The 20640-nt window shown below is 38.9% G+C and overlaps 2 protein-coding genes across 3 annotated transcripts; one reads left to right on the forward strand and one right to left on the reverse strand.

The window, feature by feature from the left end:
• The first annotated feature begins 278 nt into the window (after positions 1 to 278).
• On the forward strand, positions 279 to 13874 carry alpk3a (alpha-kinase 3a). Of its 2 annotated transcripts, XM_051382365.1 has the most exons (15): positions 279 to 586; positions 889 to 1168; positions 1602 to 1634; positions 2007 to 2128; positions 2631 to 2748; positions 2897 to 4241; positions 6969 to 9426; positions 9717 to 9864; positions 10434 to 10561; positions 10653 to 10688; positions 10803 to 11077; positions 11185 to 11273; positions 11376 to 11593; positions 11672 to 11720; positions 11803 to 13874. In XM_051382365.1, exons 2-15 carry the CDS (start codon positions 1029 to 1031, stop codon positions 12137 to 12139), a joined length of 5496 nt encoding a protein of 1831 aa, XP_051238325.1. In that variant the 5' UTR covers positions 279 to 586; positions 889 to 1028; the 3' UTR covers positions 12140 to 13874. The 2 variants fall into 2 exon arrangements, with proteins under 2 accessions (XP_051238325.1, XP_051238326.1); XM_051382366.1 differs by lacking the exon at positions 1602 to 1634 and having other exon boundaries at positions 280 to 586.
• Position 13875: 1 nt separating this feature from the next.
• slc28a1 (solute carrier family 28 member 1) lies at positions 13876 to 20640 on the reverse strand. The gene is made up of 18 exons (XM_051382367.1): positions 20508 to 20640; positions 20190 to 20269; positions 20025 to 20101; positions 19530 to 19621; positions 19203 to 19392; positions 18960 to 19101; positions 18606 to 18719; positions 17943 to 18017; positions 17756 to 17836; positions 17551 to 17631; positions 17222 to 17347; positions 15926 to 16056; positions 15665 to 15833; positions 15168 to 15344; positions 14939 to 15020; positions 14741 to 14839; positions 14546 to 14651; positions 13876 to 14368 (listed from the first exon to the last, which is right to left on the reverse strand). Exons 1-18 carry the CDS (start codon positions 20509 to 20511, stop codon positions 14248 to 14250), a joined length of 1947 nt encoding a protein of 648 aa, XP_051238327.1. The 5' UTR covers positions 20512 to 20640; the 3' UTR covers positions 13876 to 14247.

Consider the following 20640-nt stretch of genomic DNA (forward strand, 5'->3'; position numbering starts at 1 on the left):
TAAATCAGTATTTGAAAATACCCTCACCTCGTTAAATCAAAGTATAGATTTTGTCAGCTGAGCCTGTTTTTGTCTCATTGATATTGAAATGTGAGCAAGGGGGTCTCTATGTTTTGACCATGTGTTGCAATACAAAGTCAGGGGGGCTGTCCTTAAGCAACTCTTGAGCAAAGCGGACATAAACCATTGGTTGTCATCATAAACCATATTAGACAGACATGTTTTGCAAGTCCACATCCAATCCACTACAGCTTCACACTAAGATGGGACACTCTTTTTCAACTTATTAGGACAGATCAAAACAAAGCAGAGCATATTTAACAGTGTGACCACTGATTAAATGGCAGCTTTTTAGGAATGTATTCTGGTTTAAATGATTAGCTGTTACTATGAATTCAGTTTAGTTTTTAAATTTCTTTGCTAAGTTTAAAGTCTAGTTTCAGAAATTCTGATGTGCTCTTGCACCTATTTGTAGGGCTGCTATAAATAGGCCCCTGCTGGCAACACATGCGTGTCTATGATAGGCAGTTACAGAGACTTTCTTCACAGACTCTGGCTCTAAAGCAACACTGACAACATCTCAGTGGTAAGTTGGAAGATTTACCAGGTTTTAAGAAGGCCGAGAAACACCTGAATTATATTCCTAGCACGTACAAGTGTATAACTTATCTAAGGTTTGTGCTTGACCACTAACAGCCTTTCCACAACCTGATAGCTGAGCCTATTTATAACTTGCTCCAATGTAAGTACTTTGCTTGGTTAGAAAGAAAGAGCATTGAGGCTTTGCGTTTTGTACAAGCAAATAACCCAGAGTGTATCTTATACTTTGTCTGATTGACTTACAACAGGTTTTGTTGTCATTCTGAAGCCTTTTTTTTTCTTCCCCAGGGGCTTTTACATGGATAACACTATTAAATCTGAGCTTTGAACCTTGAACAAGCTTTGGACGTGACCACAAAGTAGCTTTATACTGTGGGTGATACATTTATATCGGATTTAAACATTTTTGTGAATTGCTTCAGTGGACGATGACTTCCAGAAGGCCAATGACTCGCACTTATTCTGGCAATGGGAGGACAAGCAGCTTCAATGAGGAGGACAGCAGCTCTTCCAATGGCCGCTCAGAAAGCCGCAATACTTACCTCTCGAATGTTAGGCCTGAAAACAGGTAAACAACCTTATCTATAATCCCTGTATATGCAGAGCATGTAAGTCTTTGTTTCTTGTGAAGCAGATTTGTGTAAAAAAAACACACAAAAAAAACATTGCATGGTGGTCAAGAAAGGTCATCTGGGTCAGGCAGATTAAGTAACAGTCTCAAAACATGACCAGAAATGTCTCTGTATACTTAAATTAATTTACCTGGAAAGAGTAAATGATACCACATTGTTCAACATATCACATTGTGGGTCACAAATCACATTTATCACATCGATAGTGATAATCGTGTTTCTGTTTCTGATCTTCAAAAAATAAGAATAAGAATGTGCTCCTTTTATCAAAGAGGGGGGCAGTTATTAAACTATTTTATGTAGGTTGGTTCCATATACGCAGATCTTAATTAATCACGACGTCCCTTCATTTGCCTCCTCTCTGAATAGCTATTCAAGGTATTCTCACTACAGGCCAACGAGGTAATCCATACTTTTAAAACATTCCTCCCAACTAACATCTTAACCACAAAACTGGTTTACCCTAAGAATTAAACCTACCAACGTTTGAACTGAAATGTAAGTGTCCAGTTTGTCTCGTGTTCAGTTCAGTTTTAGTGATGAACATCGGTTTTAGTGTTGGATTGACACCTTTGTTTTGCTTGACATCTCACAAGTCCCCGTGTCACTTTCACACTACCAAAATTTACATTAACAACCTTGTCCTCTTAATTGAGCAAGTCAATTTGAATGTACTGAGGTGAAGAGGTCCCTGAAATGATACTCAAGTGTTAAAACTGTTTACTATTTGAAAGCAAGAAATTGACTTTCTAATGCAATAGCGTTAACTTCCAGGAGCACGTTGTGCAGCGTCATGGCTCAGCTGACCGAGGACATACAGCCTTGCTTTGAGACCACCTTGAAATCAAAGGCAGTGTCAGAAAACTGTAATGTGAAGTTCACCTGTGTGGTATCAGGTAGGTCTGCTCTTAACAGCCTTTTTCATTTGCATGTCTTTGCTTGTTCTTTCTTGGAGTAAATGAAACTTTTCAGATTGTTGTGGTGTAAAGAAACAGGATGTGACTAATCTGAAAACAAGATTTCACTTGGAAGGCATCAGAATGAACTGCTTTATTCTTCCTGAACTGCTCCATAAAAACGCATCAGGCCGTATAATATTAAAACTGGTTTTTACAAGATGTTGTGTTATAGACTGCAGGCAGATTGGATGGGTGGGCCCATCCAACAGCAGCAGCTGTTCCTGTGTGACACATCCTAAAAATTATGCAACAGCCTAAAACACATGCCAACGCTTTTAAACAGTAATAAAAAGGGTATTTAGTGCAAACTGTCTCTTAGGACATGTTCCCAGTGTAACAAATGTTCATAGTGCTTTCATAGTGATTTGTGGCGTGTTTCGGAGTGGATTGTTTGTAACCCAGAGGCAATCAGTTCATTAAAGTTTATCTATGTCTTTAGGTTACCCAGCTCCAGAACTGAAATGGTATAAAGATGATATGGAAATGGACCGATACTGTGGACTCCCAAAATATGAAATTCGTCGTAATGGAAAAACCCATACCCTTCATATTTACAAGTATGTAATACAACTTTGTTAGAATAATATAAATGATTAGAAATGTATCTTTGTTTGTTTGCTTTATTTGTTGTTGTTGTAAATGTCATAACGCTGTCAGAGTACCTACAATGTGAGAAATGAGTGTAATAAGTGTTTTTGTTTTCAGCTGCACATTGGATGATGCAGCCATCTATCAGGTTTCAGCCAGCAATAGCAAAGGTATTGTCTCCTGCTCGGGAGTTTTGGAAGTTGGCACTATGAACGAGTACAAGATTCACCAGAGATTCTTTGCCAAGCTGAAGCAGAAAGCAGAGAAGAAGAAGAACGATTTGGAAATCCAGCCCAAGAAGGAGGATAAAGAAAACATGCAGAAAGAGAAACCGCAGAGAAGCCCAGAACGTCCACAGAGGAAGCGGCACGTCCCACCGCCGGAGGAGAGCCCAGTGGTCAAGGAGCCTGAGGCTGTGGAACAACTGGGAGCCTCTGCAGAGCCTAATGGAGTTAGTTCTGAAGACAAGGACACAGTCAAAGACAGTGACCTTTCTCCATCCGAGAAAACCTTGGCCAAAAAGAAAATAAAGATCTCAAATGGAGTAGATGCCGGTGTTAACAGCAGTAGCAGCAGCAACAGTAGGAGTCATATGATGGGGAATGGAGGGGAAAATTGTTATGATGGCGGAATCAGTTTGGCACACTTTCTGGCAGAGACTCTCCAGTCCCAGGCTGCTGAGGAGAAACTCAACTCACCTAGAGGGGAGAAACATAAAGAGATGGATATTCCTATTGTAAATGCCAGTAAAGAGAAAGAGAAAGAGCAAGAGAGGATACGGAAAGAGAGAGAAGAAAAAGAAAAAGCACTAGAGGAAGAGTATGAGAGAGAGAAAAGGAGAGAACATGAATTGGCCACAGAGAGAGAGGAGGAAAGGGAAAGGTCGTTGGTGATGTCGCACACAGTACCCACCACAAAACATGATTCAGAAGTCAAACATCACAGCAAGGTTCATAAGGATCACGACCACCACCACATCCAGGCTTCCATCTCCTCTATGCTTCACACAGTCAAAGACTTCTTCTTTGGTAAGAGTAAGAAGGACTCTCATGATCACTTTGAGGAGAGAGAGTTTGACCACTCGCATGCCTCAACGTTCCCTCCACAACCGCAAACACCACCATCATTGCGGCTGCAACCAGAGCATAAACAAGAGTGCAAGCCCCTGATAGAAGATGTTGTGCCTATGGAAATGGGTAAACCAAAGGAGCCTTCAGAAACAATGGATATAGAGCAGCAGTCAGCGTCACTGGAGCCACATGAACATAAGCATGATGAAAGTATTCTACACACAGACCTGCCACCAGCTCATATATTGTCACCTGAGAACGTAGAGGAGTCTACCGGGCTGAGCGCCAAGGAGGCTGATGATGCTGTGGTGGCTATGGAGGTGTCTGTGAGCCCAGAGAGCAGCAGTCCAGGTGAAGAAATGTCATTGTCTGGGCTTCAAGTTCTCACTGAGGTACGTACAGGGGTCTTGCAGGGCAGCTGGCTGCACCCTTGAGAGTTATATATAGACTGCATTTGTGTGACAAGATAGTACAAGATGAGCTACTTCAGAGCCAAAGCCTGAAGTATGTCAACTATGGCACAGTTTAGGCTTTGAACGGCTGCTGGTAGTAAGTGTGGTAGATAAGAAACAACTCATAGTGGGGCAGTGTAGAACAGTCAGACAATGCAACCACTTTTAAACATACAGTATAATATCAGCAATCAGCGACTGGTGGAGTGAGTCAGCCATGTGAGACTGTGGTTTCAATGCATTGATATCATTCAAGAACGCAAGACAGTGTGGGAAGATGGGGCAACTTTCACCTAATAGAGGTGGGGGTGGGGGATGTTTTGTGTCACACTGCACACTGTAAAATAGGATGGAGAATAACTCAGATGTTGGCTATGATGAGTGGGACAACAGTGCGTCAGAGATCGTGATGAAACCTGAATATCAGAGGCGGCTCTCACGTTACAGACAGGGCTTTGCATGTCAGAGGGCCGTGTGGTATGGATGAGCGGGAGTAGAGTGAGTTCTGCCGCAGGTCTGAGCATGAAAGGAGGGCCTTGTCACATTGGACACATTCCTCCCCCCTGCCACCCCACAATCTCTTAAAATAAACCGCTTCCTCATCTAGTCTAGAGAAGAGGGAAGAAGGTAGTACTTCTGTTTTGAGAATTGTTTCATGTCTGTCGTGTGTGGGGTATTAGGATTATCATGCTATGATTAACGGGCTGTACAGTAAGCGCCCATACAGTAACAATAATGTTAGGATGCACTGATTTAGTTCAGTTTGAACATGTGACTGTGAGACTGAATTTTTTTTTGTTTGATGTTTTTCTTTGAAGTATTAATTTGAACTGAAACTCTTTTAAAATAAGAAAAAATTGTCTCTGTTGGTGCCAGAGTGACATTTGTTTGTGTGAGTTTTATAATAGTTTATGAAAATAATTAAAAAATATGGCCATTTTAAATTGAAAGCCAACTAATGGCTAAATGTTAGACACACTTCAAAAATCCAATCTAAACTTGAAGTTGTAGACATATGGTTTTAGTTGCACATTTTAAAAAATCACTAAAATCTTAGAGTTATTAGAAGGTTATTCCTGTTTCTGCACATTTTTTTTAATTTGCCTGTTTGAGATAGTTGGGAAAAATTTGTACGATTGTGTGATAATATGTGATAATTTCCAAAAGGTAATGTGGTTATCTTAACCCATCAAAATCAAAATTCCACTGAACGTCTGTTATTGCCGATAGACAATAAGATTCTATAACTTATTGAAATCCAAATATGTTATGCGTTTATCAATTGTTTTGTTCGGTGAAATGCACTTATGCAGCATATGTATTGAATTCTACATTGTGCAATAACATCCAAAACGTGGTGCACAATGACATGTGGAAAAGGGAACTGCTACGTTTAAACATAGCACCTGCAGATGAATTGTAAATCCATAATGTGGAACTACATTTGTACCTTTGTTATGGTGATGTGATAATGTGAGACTTGCTGGATGACTGGTTGGAGGAAGTCAGACCTTTTATCTGAATAATGTTTTCTCATGTGAGTGTGACACCTATAGCACCAAGGTGTAGTGAAGACCACAGCTTCATTTTTAGACTAAATGTGACACCAGTTCCTTTCCATCGAAAGCAGCAACTTCTTTTTTTCTTGGCGGTTCCTGCTGGCCGAACACGTAGTCACGAGGGCGGCATGTGCCTTCGTTACTCTTCATTATTAATTGTAATGGTGTGAACTGCAAAAACGGGGAGAGTAGGGGGGAAACCCAACAACACTTCTATATGAAGCTTGAAGCTTTACTTATACTTTATGTATACTCAAATGTAATTTTTTTTCAGGAATATCATAATTAAGATTTTTTATAATATCCCATTGTGTGCAGGTTTATGTGAATCAAACATGTTATGACTTGTTTGAGTTGTCATTCAGTCTCACTCAGCAAGTTCTTTGTGTTTGTAAATCATGTGGGAATTCCCCTGTCTGTGTTTCAACATAAGAGGCACACATAAGAGTACACTTTTAAACTCAGTTTAACTGTTTGCATAATACATAAAAGTTAGTACAAAATAGATATTAGTTAGTTAGTAAGAAAATATAAACCCTGTTTGTTAAAGTTTAGGGTTATTTAAACATTTTATTGGACTCTTGCATGTGTAAACACTTGGTTTCAGCTACCTTGCACGTGACATGTAAAGCAGTTGCTGAAATTAGCTGACAGATCATAAAACACAAGAATATATTGACTCACTGTAGTTGTTCTGCCTATTTTCTGAACTATTTATTGTCTGCCTGATCAACTTTGTTCACAGCTATTCCTTTCTTTCAAGGCTATAACACTGCGTTGCAATGTTACATTTGTCATATTCTGTCAGTGTTCATGCTTCTGTTGATTTATGGTAGAAACACGTCTAAAAATGTAACACACTGTCAAAGGTCACTGCAGTAGGTTTGTTGTAACAAGCTTCTTAAAAATACTTTACATTTTCAACATGACACTGAATGTTTTTTTCCACTAGGTTGTACTATATGGTCTCTTAACCACTAACAAATATTTTTGCATGGCTAAGAATCAAAACCAGCAGTGTCAGGTATGTGGGTTTCATGGACTTTATTGAGAAAGACAAACACTGCAAGGAAGTACTAAAATGCTTTATTTGTTTACTTTCCATTAGGCTGAATCTCAGGTAGACTCAGTTATCACAGAAGTTTCCATATGCCAGCAAAAGCCAGATTGTCTGGTAGTTTATCACCATGCTGCAAGAGATGAGTCTTCACCCAGGGAAGATATATCTGTCTTACCACAGACCCAACCCCCTTGTGAAGAGGAATCCTCCCCCACACCCACCCTCACTAGTTTGGAAGAAAGCGGGACTCCCCCCCACAGTGTTATCTCAGACAGCCCCAGCCTTGGAGAAGCACCCACTGGGACTTTGCGAGATGAGGAGATGAGTGTTGATAAGATGGACAAAGAAAGTGAACCAGACACAGAGGGGGGTCGTTTGTCCAATACGTTATGTGAGGAAGAGAAAGCAGAAGTGAAATCAAACAAACAGCCGTGCTCAGATATAAACAGATCTGAAATGACTGAATTAACAACATCTTCACTGGAAGAGAGAATAGAGCCATGTGAATCTAAAACACCAGATCAGGTGCTTGCATCTCTGTCTGCTGTAGCAGCATACAGTGTAGAGAGATATAACGAAAAAGAAGCGACTGAAAGTACTTCACTGATTCAGGAAATGAATGTAGGATTTCCGCCCACTGCGGCCCCAGAGAGTTTGGAGATGGGTGACCTAAAAATACAGCAAGAATGCAGTTCTTCTATAGTAGAGGAAAGCACAGTCCACAATGTCAGCGCACTGGAGAGTTCAAACTCAGGTTTTAGAGATAGTGAAGACAGAATTGAATTGCAAGATTTAGAAGAAGTTAATTCGTGCAAAAATCTAAAAGCACAAGAGCCAGACATTTTCGAAGCTGAGGGCACTGAAGCAAGGAATGAGAGCATACAGTTCGAAGAGGAGACAGAAAAGATAAATCCAGTGAAAGAAGAGGAGTTTGATGAATCAAACAGCCTTTCAGTGACACAAAACAAGGAAGGTAATGCTAATGTTTTGGAGGAACACAGTAATGCTCCACATCAAGACAGCAGTGAGAGACAACAGGGTTGGCCCTCAGAGAATATTCCACAAATCCAAATATCTACTATTGAAGACACCCCAGATACTAAACCAACTGTGCCAGATGTGAACCCAAATGAACATTTTGTAATCCCAAAAATTGAAATAATGGAGCCTGAGCTAAAAGAACACACTGTGCCACTAAGTATTTTGGCACTAAACAAGCAAGAATCAGAGTCTGCTATTTTGCAAAAACATGATGCAACTCATGTGTCAGCAGTAAAAATCCAACAACAGAGCATGAGTGATTCTTCAAGTTTGTTGCCCACACAGAAAGGTATGCAGAATGATTATAACCTCTTACCAACAGAGAAAACAAAGGAAGTTGCGCAATTAGATGATGAGACAGAAATGTTTGAGCGAGAGCAGCCATTTCCTAAAAGCAGTAAACAGCTCCCTCAGATGGACTTTGTATCAATTCCTGTGATAAATGTTTCGTGCACTGATGACAAGGAGGACGATGCAAGTGCAAACAGACACATTTCAGATACGCCACAGTCTTTTGAAATTCCAACTGTGCCTTTGTTTGTGGTGCCACCGATCTCTGTCACTTGTCACGAAAGTGATTCTGCACTTAATCTGTCCTCTCACATTGAGTCAACAGAAACAGAAACTTCAGCTGTCAAGCAAAACGGAACAAGGCATGATGATGACAAGAAAAAAGAAGAAATGGCAGAAAAGAGTGTAAAAGAGAACAGTCTCTCAATGCTATATGAAGCTCTAACACCAAACGTTGGTAACAATGTGCCATCATCCAGTAAAACAACAGAAGACAACATTGTCCCTGAAATCTTGAAGACAAGACCCCTTAAAGAGGCCAAAACAGAGAGTTCTGTCTCTGTTGAGGAGCTCCAAAGAAACAGATCGTCTGTCGAGAGACTGTCCTCTAAACCCCCAACACATCCATCATTGAGTCCAGCCAGTCTCCGGAAATTCATGTCCAAAGCTCCTCCAGACTCAGACAATGAGGCTGTGACGGCTATCCCTGTAATCACTGTGGGTGATCGTCAGAGTGACAAAGCAGACGAAGATCTGAGTGGAGGCTCAACACCAACATCATCCCTCTCCTGTGAAAGCAGTCCTCGGCTGAAACGCAGAGACAGTCTGTCCCTCATACGCTCTGCCACACCTGAGGAGTTGGCCTCCGGAGCTCGTCGCAAAATCTTCATCCCAAAACCTAAAGAAGATGGAGAGGGAGCAGTGGTTGGTGCGCTAGATACTCAAGTTAAGAAGGAGAGCCCCTACATGTCGCCCAGCCAGGCTCGCAGAGCAGCATTACTACAAGCTTCCACAGGACAAAATACTCCACCAATGGAAAGGCGCTCTCCCCTGCTGAGCCGCAGAAAGGTCACCTTGGAGGTGCCAAAAGTCGTGGAGGAGACTCCCGCAGAAGAGCCAGTCAGCACCAAACGAGAGGAGAAACCTGCTGAAAAGAAGCTAGACCCTTTGAAAGGTAAGAATCAATCATTCATTCCTTAGGATTTTTTAAAATCTTGTAAAGATATTATGTTGTGGGAACAAGTTGCATGTTTCCCTTTAAGGCTGTATCAATGTGTTTGTTTAAATATCACAATATCACAATAGTGGTTCTGTGAAATACTTTGCTGTTTGTCAGCAGGAGTCGAATCAGTACACCGGTGCTCGAGGAAGTGGAAACATTAGAAAGTCTCCACTCTCCAGTACAGTATATATTTACTTTAGCCCCCCTGTCGGGCACCCCTTCTGTCTCTCATGTACTACCAGCTCCACAGGTCATCCGCAAAATCAGGGGAGAGCCATTCCCGGATGCCTCCGGACACCTGAAGCTCTGGTGCCAGTTCTTCAATGTGCTTAGTGACTCCACCGTTAAGTGGTTCAGAGATGAGGAGGAAATACTAGAGGTGAAGAGAAGGTAAATCCCCTTCTTGTCTTACAATGTCACAAACACTACTCTAACCACCTGTAACACAAATCAACAGCAAAATCACCTGGTATTCAGTTTGTATTAACATTATTACTTGTCACCTTTTTCACTGCTATTATTTTGAGGATTTCCACCCAGCATAAAAATGGACAGGTTCCAAATATGAAACCATAATTCTACAAGGATGAACAAGATTTTTTGGGGCCTCAGAGTGCATCCCATGGCCTTCTGTCATTCTCATATTCTCACTGCAGAGACGTCGCACTCATGTGACTGTGAACCCCACAGCTGTGACACAGAGAGGTGAATCTCTGGCTAGACACAGAAACTGTAACTTGACACAATATTTTTCCCATCTCCAGGGAGCATTAAAAGCCTATATATGTGCTATTGGCTGCTGTGTCAGCAGACTGCCACACAGTGTGACCTTCTGCCTCACAGTGACACCTTGTGGGTTGTTGTTGAATCTTGTTGAATCTTTGAAGTTAGGTATAACTCTGAGCCAATCAACTTGACATATTCATGATTATGTGTTTTTCCCCTTCCTTATCCTCAAGTGGAGGAGATGAAAGCCAAGTAGCTCTGGCTATTGTCCTAGCATCCAGCCAAGACTGTGGGGTATATGGCTGTTCCATCAATAATGAATATGGGACTGACACCACTGACTTCCTGCTCAGTGTAGACAGTAAGATACAGTATGCCTGGAGAAATCAGTGTGAAATTTGAATCTTATAGTATCAGTAGTGTTTTTATGAGTGTTTCTTTCTATTTTACAGTTCTGTCTGAGATATTATTAAGAGATGATTTGGAAGGTAAATATTTCACTCATAAATATTTGTTCTATTATTATTTGTTCTATTCTTTTTTTTACACATTGTCAGTAAATTGCTGCTCATTGTAAATATTGGGTTGTGTTTTTCCTTTAGTTGGAGAGGAGATCGAGATGACCCCACTGCAGTTCACCAAAGGCCTGGCCAACTGTGGCACCTGGGGTGACAGGTACTTTGGCCGCATCATGACCGAGACGGCGAACATCGGGGAGGGCTGTGCTCACAAAGCCAGCAGAGTGAAGGTCATTTATGGACTGGATCCTGTCTTTGAGTCTGGAAGCGCCTGCATCATCAAAATTCAAAACCCCATTGCCTACGGGACCAAACAGGAGAGCAACCTTGCAGAAAGGAATCTAGAGATTACTAAACACGTAAGTAATGGATTTATTGTCTGCTATTTGGTCAGTTGCTACCAATAAATTCCCAGGGATTAACTGCAGTACACTAATATGCTCAATTAAATTCTTTGTGTTGCCAGGAATGCAAAGTCCAAAACATGATTCGAGAATACTGTAAAATCTTTGCTGCTGAAGCAAGAGTTAATGAGAACTTTGGCTTTTCACTAGAGTAAGTGCCACCCTTATTACACAGTAGATCTGATAATTGATTCCTGTTAAAATGTACAACACTGCTTGCCATAAACTCACTATATTTTTGTGTTGCCCACAGAGTGACTCCTCAGTATCTGATGTACCGGCCTGCAAACTCTGTGCCATATGCCACAGTGGAGGCTGATATCAAGGGTGTCTTTCTCAAGTATTGTATGATGGATCCTAAAGGCAGGCTAATTACACGAACTGGTTCTGAGGTGGAGCAGAAATGCAGCACCTTCCAGCACTGGATCCATCAGTGGACGCACGGCAATTTGCTGGTCACTCGGCTGGAGGGTAAGACACCCTAAAGCGGTCATTTATCTATTTGTGGTATTGATCATATTACTAATCTTCTGTGATCTATTTTTACAGGTGTTGAAACGAAGATTACAAATGTTCAAGTTGTGACCAAGTCAAAAGGGTTTGTATCTATATCAATACATGCAACTGTTATTGTTTTCTATTAGAATAGTTGGTATGAAAAGTTGTCCCTTGTTTTTTAGATACCAAGGACTAACAGACCGTGGTTCTCCTGAAGTATTTGAACAGTTCCTGACACACCATCAGTGCAACTACTACTGTGGACTTCTTGGCCTACAACCACTTAAGACTATGGATAGTCTGCAGCCCACCAAGATGAAGGGCTCTAGGAGCCCCCTGCTCAACCGCAAGTTGGGCTCTAACAGCCCAAAGCTGCAGCGGAAAGGACAAAGCCCTCAGATGTTAAGAAAGGCAAATTCTAGCCCAAAGGTAACTAGAAAAGTGCAGGAGACAGAGGACAATAAATCAGGTGCCAAACCCAAGCCTGCAGAAATTGTTGACGTTCTTGAAATGAGGTAGGAAAAGAAGCTCTTTTGTGTCAAGCAAGATTTTATTACTTTTAATGGTTTAGTATTACCTGTTTCTTTCCAGTTACCAAAGCCAGCAAGGACTTGAAGAGTAAGATTATAAGAAAATGAATAGTGTGTTGACCTGTCTTGTCATAAAGAATTACTGTGAACTCAGTTGCCATTACAGTTACGGTGCCATCAATCGTCCAGCTATTTCCTGTAGTTAAAAGGTTTATGAGACTATTTGGAGCAATGGGTACAAGGGTTTTGACCTTATATCTCATTGACACCAAACAACAAAATCTGTGTTTTTACTTTAACAGTATGAAAAAAAAGCTAAAACTGGGCCACATAACAGGTGACATACCACTATTAAATGGTTTGAAACACTTACCTCAGAGTCTTATCAGCTCTATGAGTGGACAAACAACTCTGCAAGCAATATTTGTCAACTCAAATTCATCATCACTGAACCATACAGTTTTGCTCTTTTCTTTTAACAAATGTCGACAATTTAGTGGTTTGAGTTAATGCATTATGGAGAATAAACCCACAGCCACACAGGGGGTTGAGGTAATGTATTCATAGTAGATGCTGCATGTTTATCTGTGTTGTACAGTATGTGTAGGACATAAAGTTTATTTTGGAGATGTTATTTATGGTTGGCATTTGAACTGCTCACGCTGTTGAATTACAGCACCATTTTTAGGTCAAAGATGTTTGCGTGCACCTTGTTTTTGGCATTACTTTTGAGTTGTTTTTGAGCTCTTTGTATCTGTTGTGTCTGTGTCTTTAATCAGTCCTCTTACAGTATTTTAGAATATATGCTGTTGAATGATATTGTCAAAACAATGAGCACTAATGGGCTTACCAGTAAACTCTTTAATTATGGTATGCTCACACTCATTGACATGGCAAACACAGGAGTAGAAAGGAAAGCTGCTAATTGAGTTCCAGATAGTTATTTTGACCTGACCTATGTACTGTGGGATAATGGCACACTGAACAAAATAAACAAAAGAGCAAACTCAGAGCTTTCAGAAGCCTATTGATCATTAAGAAAGGCTCCTTGCCTTGCAAGTTTTATGGCAAGTCACATTTTGCTGAAAAAGAGAGTGGTGAGTTTTGCTTGTGTGCAGTTGGTCAGAAGGAAACCATACCAATCTTAAGTATTGCCTTTTCTTTTTGTTCTATTATTATTTGTTCTATTCTTTTTTTTAGGTTACAAAGCCAGCATGGACTTAAGGAGTAAGAATGAAAACTGTCTGTTATCTCATGAGTGTGCACAGGTATTCATGGTTAAATTTTAACTGGAGTCACTTATCTTTTACAATTAATACAGAACTGACTGAAATCTCTCGGAAATTCTGAAATGTATTATTGGTTAATGATCAGTGAGAGTCTTCAAATGAGTCCAAATACTTCAGATGCCGTTAGTTAATTGCATGATTGTTTAACACAGAAAACCCTAATTCTATAAAAACATGTTGCAATGAGGTTAAAATTTTTATCAGCAGACGACAAACAAATGGTTGTATTTATGTGTACATAAAGTCAAAGGACTAAATACCTAAAGTCGTGTGAAGAAAAATGTAAAATGCGTGGGTGAGTGTGCGAGTGAGTAAATGAATGACTAATTAAGAAAGAATAAATGTGTGTTAACAATGTGTGCTGTCGTTGTTATGTCACATTATGTCAGCTAATTTTTAAAAAATAAATATGTAAAACATTTGTGTCCAAGCATAGTTCACGTTTTCATAGGTTTTTATTTTTTCATAAAGTATGACAGTATGTGTGTATAATTATCAATAACATTATGAAATTACTGAGTTACTCAATTTAATTTTAAATATTGACATTCATGAAACTGTTGATGCCTGAATATTTCCTGAGGTATTTTTCTGAAGCTGTTTCCTTTTAATCCTTGGATTTAAATACAAACCAATATCTGAATTAATTTACAATATAATACATGAAAGTTACATTCATCTTTAAAACATAGTATGTATATAGACTTTACATTTTTACATGAGCTATGACAAAAATATAAAAACACAGAGAGAAAAATTACTGTAAGTACAGCATAAAAACAGACACTGCAGCATGTATTTTTCTCCTCTACTTACAAACGTCCACAGCAGAGAGATCACAACACTGACAGCATTTAGAGAAAAACACAGTGGCATTTTCTACTGTGCTCCACAGTCCTTCAAATGAGACGGTCCCATTGTTTACAGTGCTGCAAAAGAATCAATTTGAGATGTAAGTCCAAAAACCCCATATCAGATACTGCCTAAGTGAACAGAGTGGAAGTTAAATTCAAGTATCTAATAACCCTGTGAGTCACTGATGTTTTTCCTAACATTTTAAGCCACCCACCAAAAAATATCTTTAGAATTAAAATGTGCATGCTTACTTTTTAAAGAGGTCTTCACAGCAAGATTGTATATTTACATCTGTGGCATTGAAGGCAGATACGTTGAACAGGTTCACACAGTCAATTGGAGAAACATAGAGTATCCCTGAAAAATAAAAGTGAAAAAGCTACTCAGGTACAGTACAACAGGAAACAAGCTAAAGTGCTCTTCCAGTTTAATTCAAAAGCTCTTACCTGCAATGCAAGCATTGACTAGAGATACACATGTCCCAGTGAGCATAGCTCTCAACACCAGAGATGAGATATCTGCTCTTCTGGATGGGCATATGGAGGCTTTGAGAAAAAGAAAAGAAAATACTGTGTCAGATGTCATTGCTGAGAGAGAATCCTGGGGCAGAACTAAACATGGCTATAGGATGATGAAATACTCACAAAGGCCTCCAATCACAATACCAAGCGAGCTGAAGTTGGCAAACCCACAAAGTGCATAAGTGGTTATTATTTCTGATCGAATCTGAAACAGGAAAAAACCAAATCATGTAATTTTGTTTTGCGTTAAAATTGTTTCCCTTAAATTTCGTTTCTTTGCAGTGCTCACAAAATACTAATTCATGCTTGTAGCACACCCACAGTGACAATATTCAAACTCCAGTTTACGCACAGATATCGATTCTTCAATTCCATTGCGTCTGTTTTCCTTCAGTTTAGATAATTCCTCATAAGCCACAAACTCGTTGACGAAGAGCTTTGTGCCAATTAGTTCAGCCACAATGAAACTGTCATCATATGGTACTCCCATCATAAAGGCCACAGGCATGAACACGTAAGAGCAAATCAGCTATGAACACAGAGAGAGAGGGTTATTTGGATACTGAGAGACTCACTAAATATACAGTACAAGCAAGCAAAATCTGTGAAATGGCTGCATTAATAAATATATGGATGTCTGAATTAGTTACATTTTGAAATATCATAACAAAATAAATATTATTTATTTAAATGTTTATTATAGATCTTTTTATTAGCTTTTTATTATTTGACCACCATGTTTGGATAACCCCCTTTAATCTTACGTTTGTGCAAAATGAACACAATAAAACAAAAATTCTGATTCTCAAAAGGTCACATTTGAGCTATCAGTCTTTTGCTCAAATTTACCTGAAATGTGAGTAAAGGATATCCCACCATACTTCCAAGCCAACGCAAAGCGCTATTTATGAACTCGAGGATGGCAAGAAAGGCTATCAAATTTGCTGCGATGTTAGCAACAAGACCGATTGAAGCAGATGCTCCACTGCTAGCAGCCTCCAGAATGTTCTGTTCATCTCTAGGGAGTCAAAAGGAGTTAATTTCATTGGGGGAGAAAAGTAGAAAAATCATGAACGGGAAGAGAATAAATGAAGGGACAGATATACATACCCACAAGACACTTTAACATTCTTCTCTGACTTGAAGGGACTCTCCTCTGTCTCTGGGTAAGATAGTTTGGAGATGGCCAAGGCACAAGGTGCAGCCATCACAGAGGCTGATATCAAGGAAGATGCATCAATCTGCAAAATACAATGAAATGCCATTTAATTCAAGGCACTGTGGTAGAGTTACTGCAAGAATCAACAACAGATACAGTATATGATATTCTGCATGATTTCAAGACTTTCTTATTGTTTAAACAATACAATTAACTAAACAAAACCATCACAAAATGAATATTGCAGTTTTACTAAATAAAATAATTTTGCTTTAAAAGTAATTATCAGGTTACAGTGTTTGCTTTATATGTTACTGGTAACAACTGGTGAGGCCAACATGTTTATTTTGTGGCTGTAACATACAGATATCATGCATGTGCAGCTTTTTTCTGAGATAAAATAAAATTATTCAAATATACTGTTAAAACACAACATTGATGTTAGAGTCATACCTACATTTTCTAACGTTTGAAAGAAAACATAAACCTTTTTTTACCTACTTTAACAACCACAATATTGATTGTTATTGTTGTTATTTGTCTTTTTAGATGTGTTTTTTTTTTTTTTCTAAAGTGGAATTCTATAATAATATCCTTTACAGCACTTAAAGTACCAGCAGAGCTGAGCACAAATCCACTGACATTTTTTTAATTGGTCAAAGTATATGGCCACAGTGCACATTTCATCTTTTTTTTTGTTGTTAGTCACAAGTAGCTGGGTTTTTGTTTTCAAGGAAAACACCTTTTGAACAGACTAGGACTTTCAGATTTTCATCATTTTTGACATGCAGCAAAATGATAATCTCATCATTGCTTTTTCTTGGTCCAGTATTGCCATTGTGCAGACCCAAGAGATATTAGTATTTCTTTGGGATAAAATGTGGTTATCTCAAAAACTAAAGGGCTATATGGTACCACTGGATATAAAACAACTTACATTTTCAATAATGTGCTTTGCTTTGATCCTGTGTAAATCCGATATTTAATGTGTCAAATACATTGTTGTGATTTTCTCTGTTTTAAAAGAAAAACAACTTTGGCTGCCAATTAAAACATGCTAAATATGTGAAATTCAAATTTATTTTGTCATGTGTAGCCACAGCAAATTTTGTGTATCTATTGTTACTACTGTTGTTGGTCAATAATAGGTTAAGCAGAATCTATTTTTATTTGACGTGTGATAGAACAATCTAGTTTTATTAGCATTGTATGGATTATGTGGTGGTATAAAAACAGCTTAATCTCACCCCAAATGAGATGAATGCCCCCATGACACTGCCTGCAATTGTGGCAAATCCACCAGTCAAAACAGCATGGATCTCAGATTTTGTCATGTCTTTCAAATACGGGCGAATCAGCAGCGGAGCCTCAGTCTGATGCACAGAAAAAATAGAGCAAAAGTAAATAAGCAGGGTGAAGAAATGTAGTGTTCTTTTTTTTTTATAGCAGTTAGTGTTAGAGGTTATGTATTTAAAAATGTAAGTACTGTAGCTCATTACATTTAATAATGTAGACACAGTAGTAATGTCAAAGAAAAGAAAGAGTTGCAAAGACATGACGCCTTGCCCAGACATACCTGCCCAACAAATATATTGCCTGCCACACTCAAGGTCTCTGTGGGAGAGGTTCCCATCGTTATCTGCATAACCCATGAGATCTGCATGGACAAAAACACATGGCTCTTGGTCGCAGCTTGTCACTGCAGTGGAGTAAGCAATATACACGTACAGACCTACAGGAACCTATGATGTTGTAAGGTACAAGTTTTAACCTTTCTCTACCTTCAGAATGAGCCACTGCATAATCCCCAAAAAGTAAAGAATCGACATCACACTGCTGAAGAACACAACAATGGGCAAAGCCTGAGGAAGAAATCAAAACTGAAGTTAAACACATTCAATTTTAATAACTTATAATCTTGGTTAAGTGCCAACATTTAAGAACAAATACATCCATTCATCCACTTACTTGAAAGGCAAAAATGTCTGCTAGCAGATCCCCAAAAACAAATATTGACCCTTCTTTGGTATAGTTCAGGAATATCTGTAATTATAGGACAATGAGGAAGCATAACCCATGTTATATTATTTATAAATGATTACTGGTTTCCGTATTCCATACATTTATGACATTTATGACACAATTACAAATTTATTTAGATTTTTACAACAGGAAGGAACAGGAACAAAAATTGAATTAAAGCTTCATAATACTTCACTTTACATTAAAAAGTTATTAACAGACCAAATGCACGTGCACACATTCTGTTATAACTCACCCCTTGGATGAGGGTGAACAGCATAATAAAGTAGCTCTAAAGATAAGCATGTATGATTCACTAAGAATATTGTGCCCTAGTAGATAAGAAACACTGTGTGCCATGTAAAGTCTGTTGCGCAAACAAAGAGTTTCAGGATGATTGGTTAAAAATGATGGATCACACATTTCACAGCAATTTGCAATAATAATTGATTTTATAATGAACAAATAGGTATTAAATGGTATGTCTCTTATGTCTAAGCTTGTGTAAATATCATCGCAGTGTATCATATAATTCATATATTCAGGTCACACACATTCCTACTGCCTATTTATTATTCATCTATTTATTATAACATCCAAGTGTAATACCTGCACTTGTTGTCCGAGCCATTTGAAAGCTATGAGTCCAGGTTGTGTTCTTATAACAAAAAGGCCAATACAGAACTGCATCCCAAGACCCCAAAACACAGGCCTCCATGATACCTAAAAGTGTGTTTAAAAATGAAAATAGTTAGACTATCAGGGAGTCTCCATAAAGGCGTATGCTATTGCAGGGAAGCACTTCTGCTAAACCTTAAGATGATAGAGGCACAAGGCCAAATGATACACAAGTCTCAGCAAAACAGACCAGAGATAACTTGTGAGATAATGACCAAGCATGTTTCGAAACCACTGTCAATATTCATCCTTGAGATGAGTCAGTTGTTAAAGTGCAAAACTCACCGCTGTCCTGTGTGCTGACAAGAGGAATATAAGCACGACGAACATGCACACACCTCCAAATGAGATAAGCTGCTGAGGATACTTGCTCGTGTCCAAGACAAGCCACACCACAAACAAGGCCAAAGCCGCTAAAATGAAAACCCTAAAAAGACAATAAAACACACCTTCACTCATTAACAGACTCCGTTGTGCGTAGCTTATCATACTGAGGACAATGCAACTGAATGAAAGACATCTACTCACCATTTTATCCATTTCAAGTTAGATTTAAAGCATCTAACTGCCGGTCTGAAACACCGACTGATGCTTTCTCCCTTGTATTCCTTCAAAAGTTCATAGGATGTAGCAACGACAGCCAAACTGGTTAGGACTACAAGACCAGTGGCTCTCTGGAAATCCAATACACAGGCTGCAATGAAGTACGCCACATAACCTACAGAACAGAAAAAGTTTGATTAAAAATCATTGTCCATGTTCATGTGATTATTATTGTCTTGTCAAAGTCTGCAGGACAATAAACTGCTACTGCTTATAAAATTTTAACACAACTGAACAGACTTGTAATATTACCTGCTCCAAGTATACCCAGCACAACATATTTGAAGGTTTTTGAGTGAGCCTTGATGTAATCCTCTGTGGCATTAATCGGCTTGGAAACTTGGCTGAAGTACAGGATAAATTAGAAGTAAGGTCAAACTGTGTACAAAATACACTTTTGAATATGTGAAATATCCTTCACTTGAGTGAATCAAAAATATTGTCTTCCACATACTTATAGATTAAATATCAAGTAATGTGTATTTACCCCAAAGCTGTTTTTTGTGTTAAATACATTAGAAAGTTTCACAGTTGCACATAAAACTACACAGATTTTCTGTTGTATGTACTTTAATTCTGCACATACAGTACTGCACATTTACATATAGCCTAGCGGAAATTCAATCAAAGTTGCAGAGGCTTAATACGGTGCACCTGTTTAATACTGATTGCACCCCGAATATTGCACCCCCAATAAAACATTTATTATTTTTGTTTTCCAAAATGCAATCACTTGAACTGACACACCTTATGTATGATCCCAATCCTTTTTTAGTCTTTTTAGTCCGCCTTTTGACACTCCCTGTATCAGAAATGTTGTCCTCCTAAGAAAATAAAGGCATTTAATTTAAAGAAAAATAAATATTGTGAAGTGCCATTTTCTTAAAAAATTATAGCCTATGTAATACATACCTCGATTTCAAAAGCCTGGTTGTCCACGCCATTTCCGTTGGCATGGGTTATGTTTTTGAGCTGAATACCGTTGGTTTCCGCTGAAAAACACAATCATTGTTCACTTCTGTGCAGCAGCCTTTGGGAAAGCAGCTTCAACTTCAACAGCCAGGAATGCAAAACAAGTGACAAGCTGAGTTTCTATGTACACTGTGAGATAAAAGAACCTTAAAATAAGTCCACACAAGAGTCCTCGTGGCTTAGCTTGTGAAGAATGGCGTACAAAAATACTGTAAAACAAACAGCTTTATTCAAGAAAAAGCAGAGCTAATGGCTTACTCATTGTGCGTCCTCCTAAACCCGACTGCCAAGTGCTGTGCTGTAAAAAATCACTGCGGGCAAAAATACTCTGTCCTTTATGAAGCGTCTTATCATTAATTAACAGACAGGTTACGTAGCACTCTGATCTGCT

The sequence above is a fragment of the Dicentrarchus labrax genome, unplaced genomic scaffold (genome assembly GCF_905237075.1).
Source record: "Dicentrarchus labrax unplaced genomic scaffold, dlabrax2021, whole genome shotgun sequence".
Taxonomy (NCBI): domain Eukaryota; kingdom Metazoa; phylum Chordata; class Actinopteri; family Moronidae; genus Dicentrarchus; species Dicentrarchus labrax.

Excerpts from the sequence above, each read along its gene's own strand:
- alpk3a (XM_051382365.1), top strand. The coding sequence starts at position 1,029 with ATGACTTCCAGAAGGCCAATGACTCGCACTTATTCTGGCAATGGGAGG. Across the intron at positions 1,169-1,601 it reads AATGTTAGGCCTGAAAACAG|CTATTCAAGGTATTCTCACT; the intron begins GTAAACAACCTT and ends CTCTCTGAATAG. Across the intron at positions 10,689-10,802 it reads ATTAAGAGATGATTTGGAAG|TTGGAGAGGAGATCGAGATG; the intron begins GTAAATATTTCA and ends TTTTTCCTTTAG.
- slc28a1 (XM_051382367.1), bottom strand. Across the intron at positions 15,021-15,167 it reads GAATTGAAGAATCGATATCT|ATTCGATCAGAAATAATAAC; the intron begins GTGCGTAAACTG and ends TTCCTGTTTCAG. Across the intron at positions 14,369-14,545 it reads TGTGAAGACCTCTTTAAAAA|CACTGTAAACAATGGGACCG; the intron begins GTAAGCATGCAC and ends ATTCTTTTGCAG.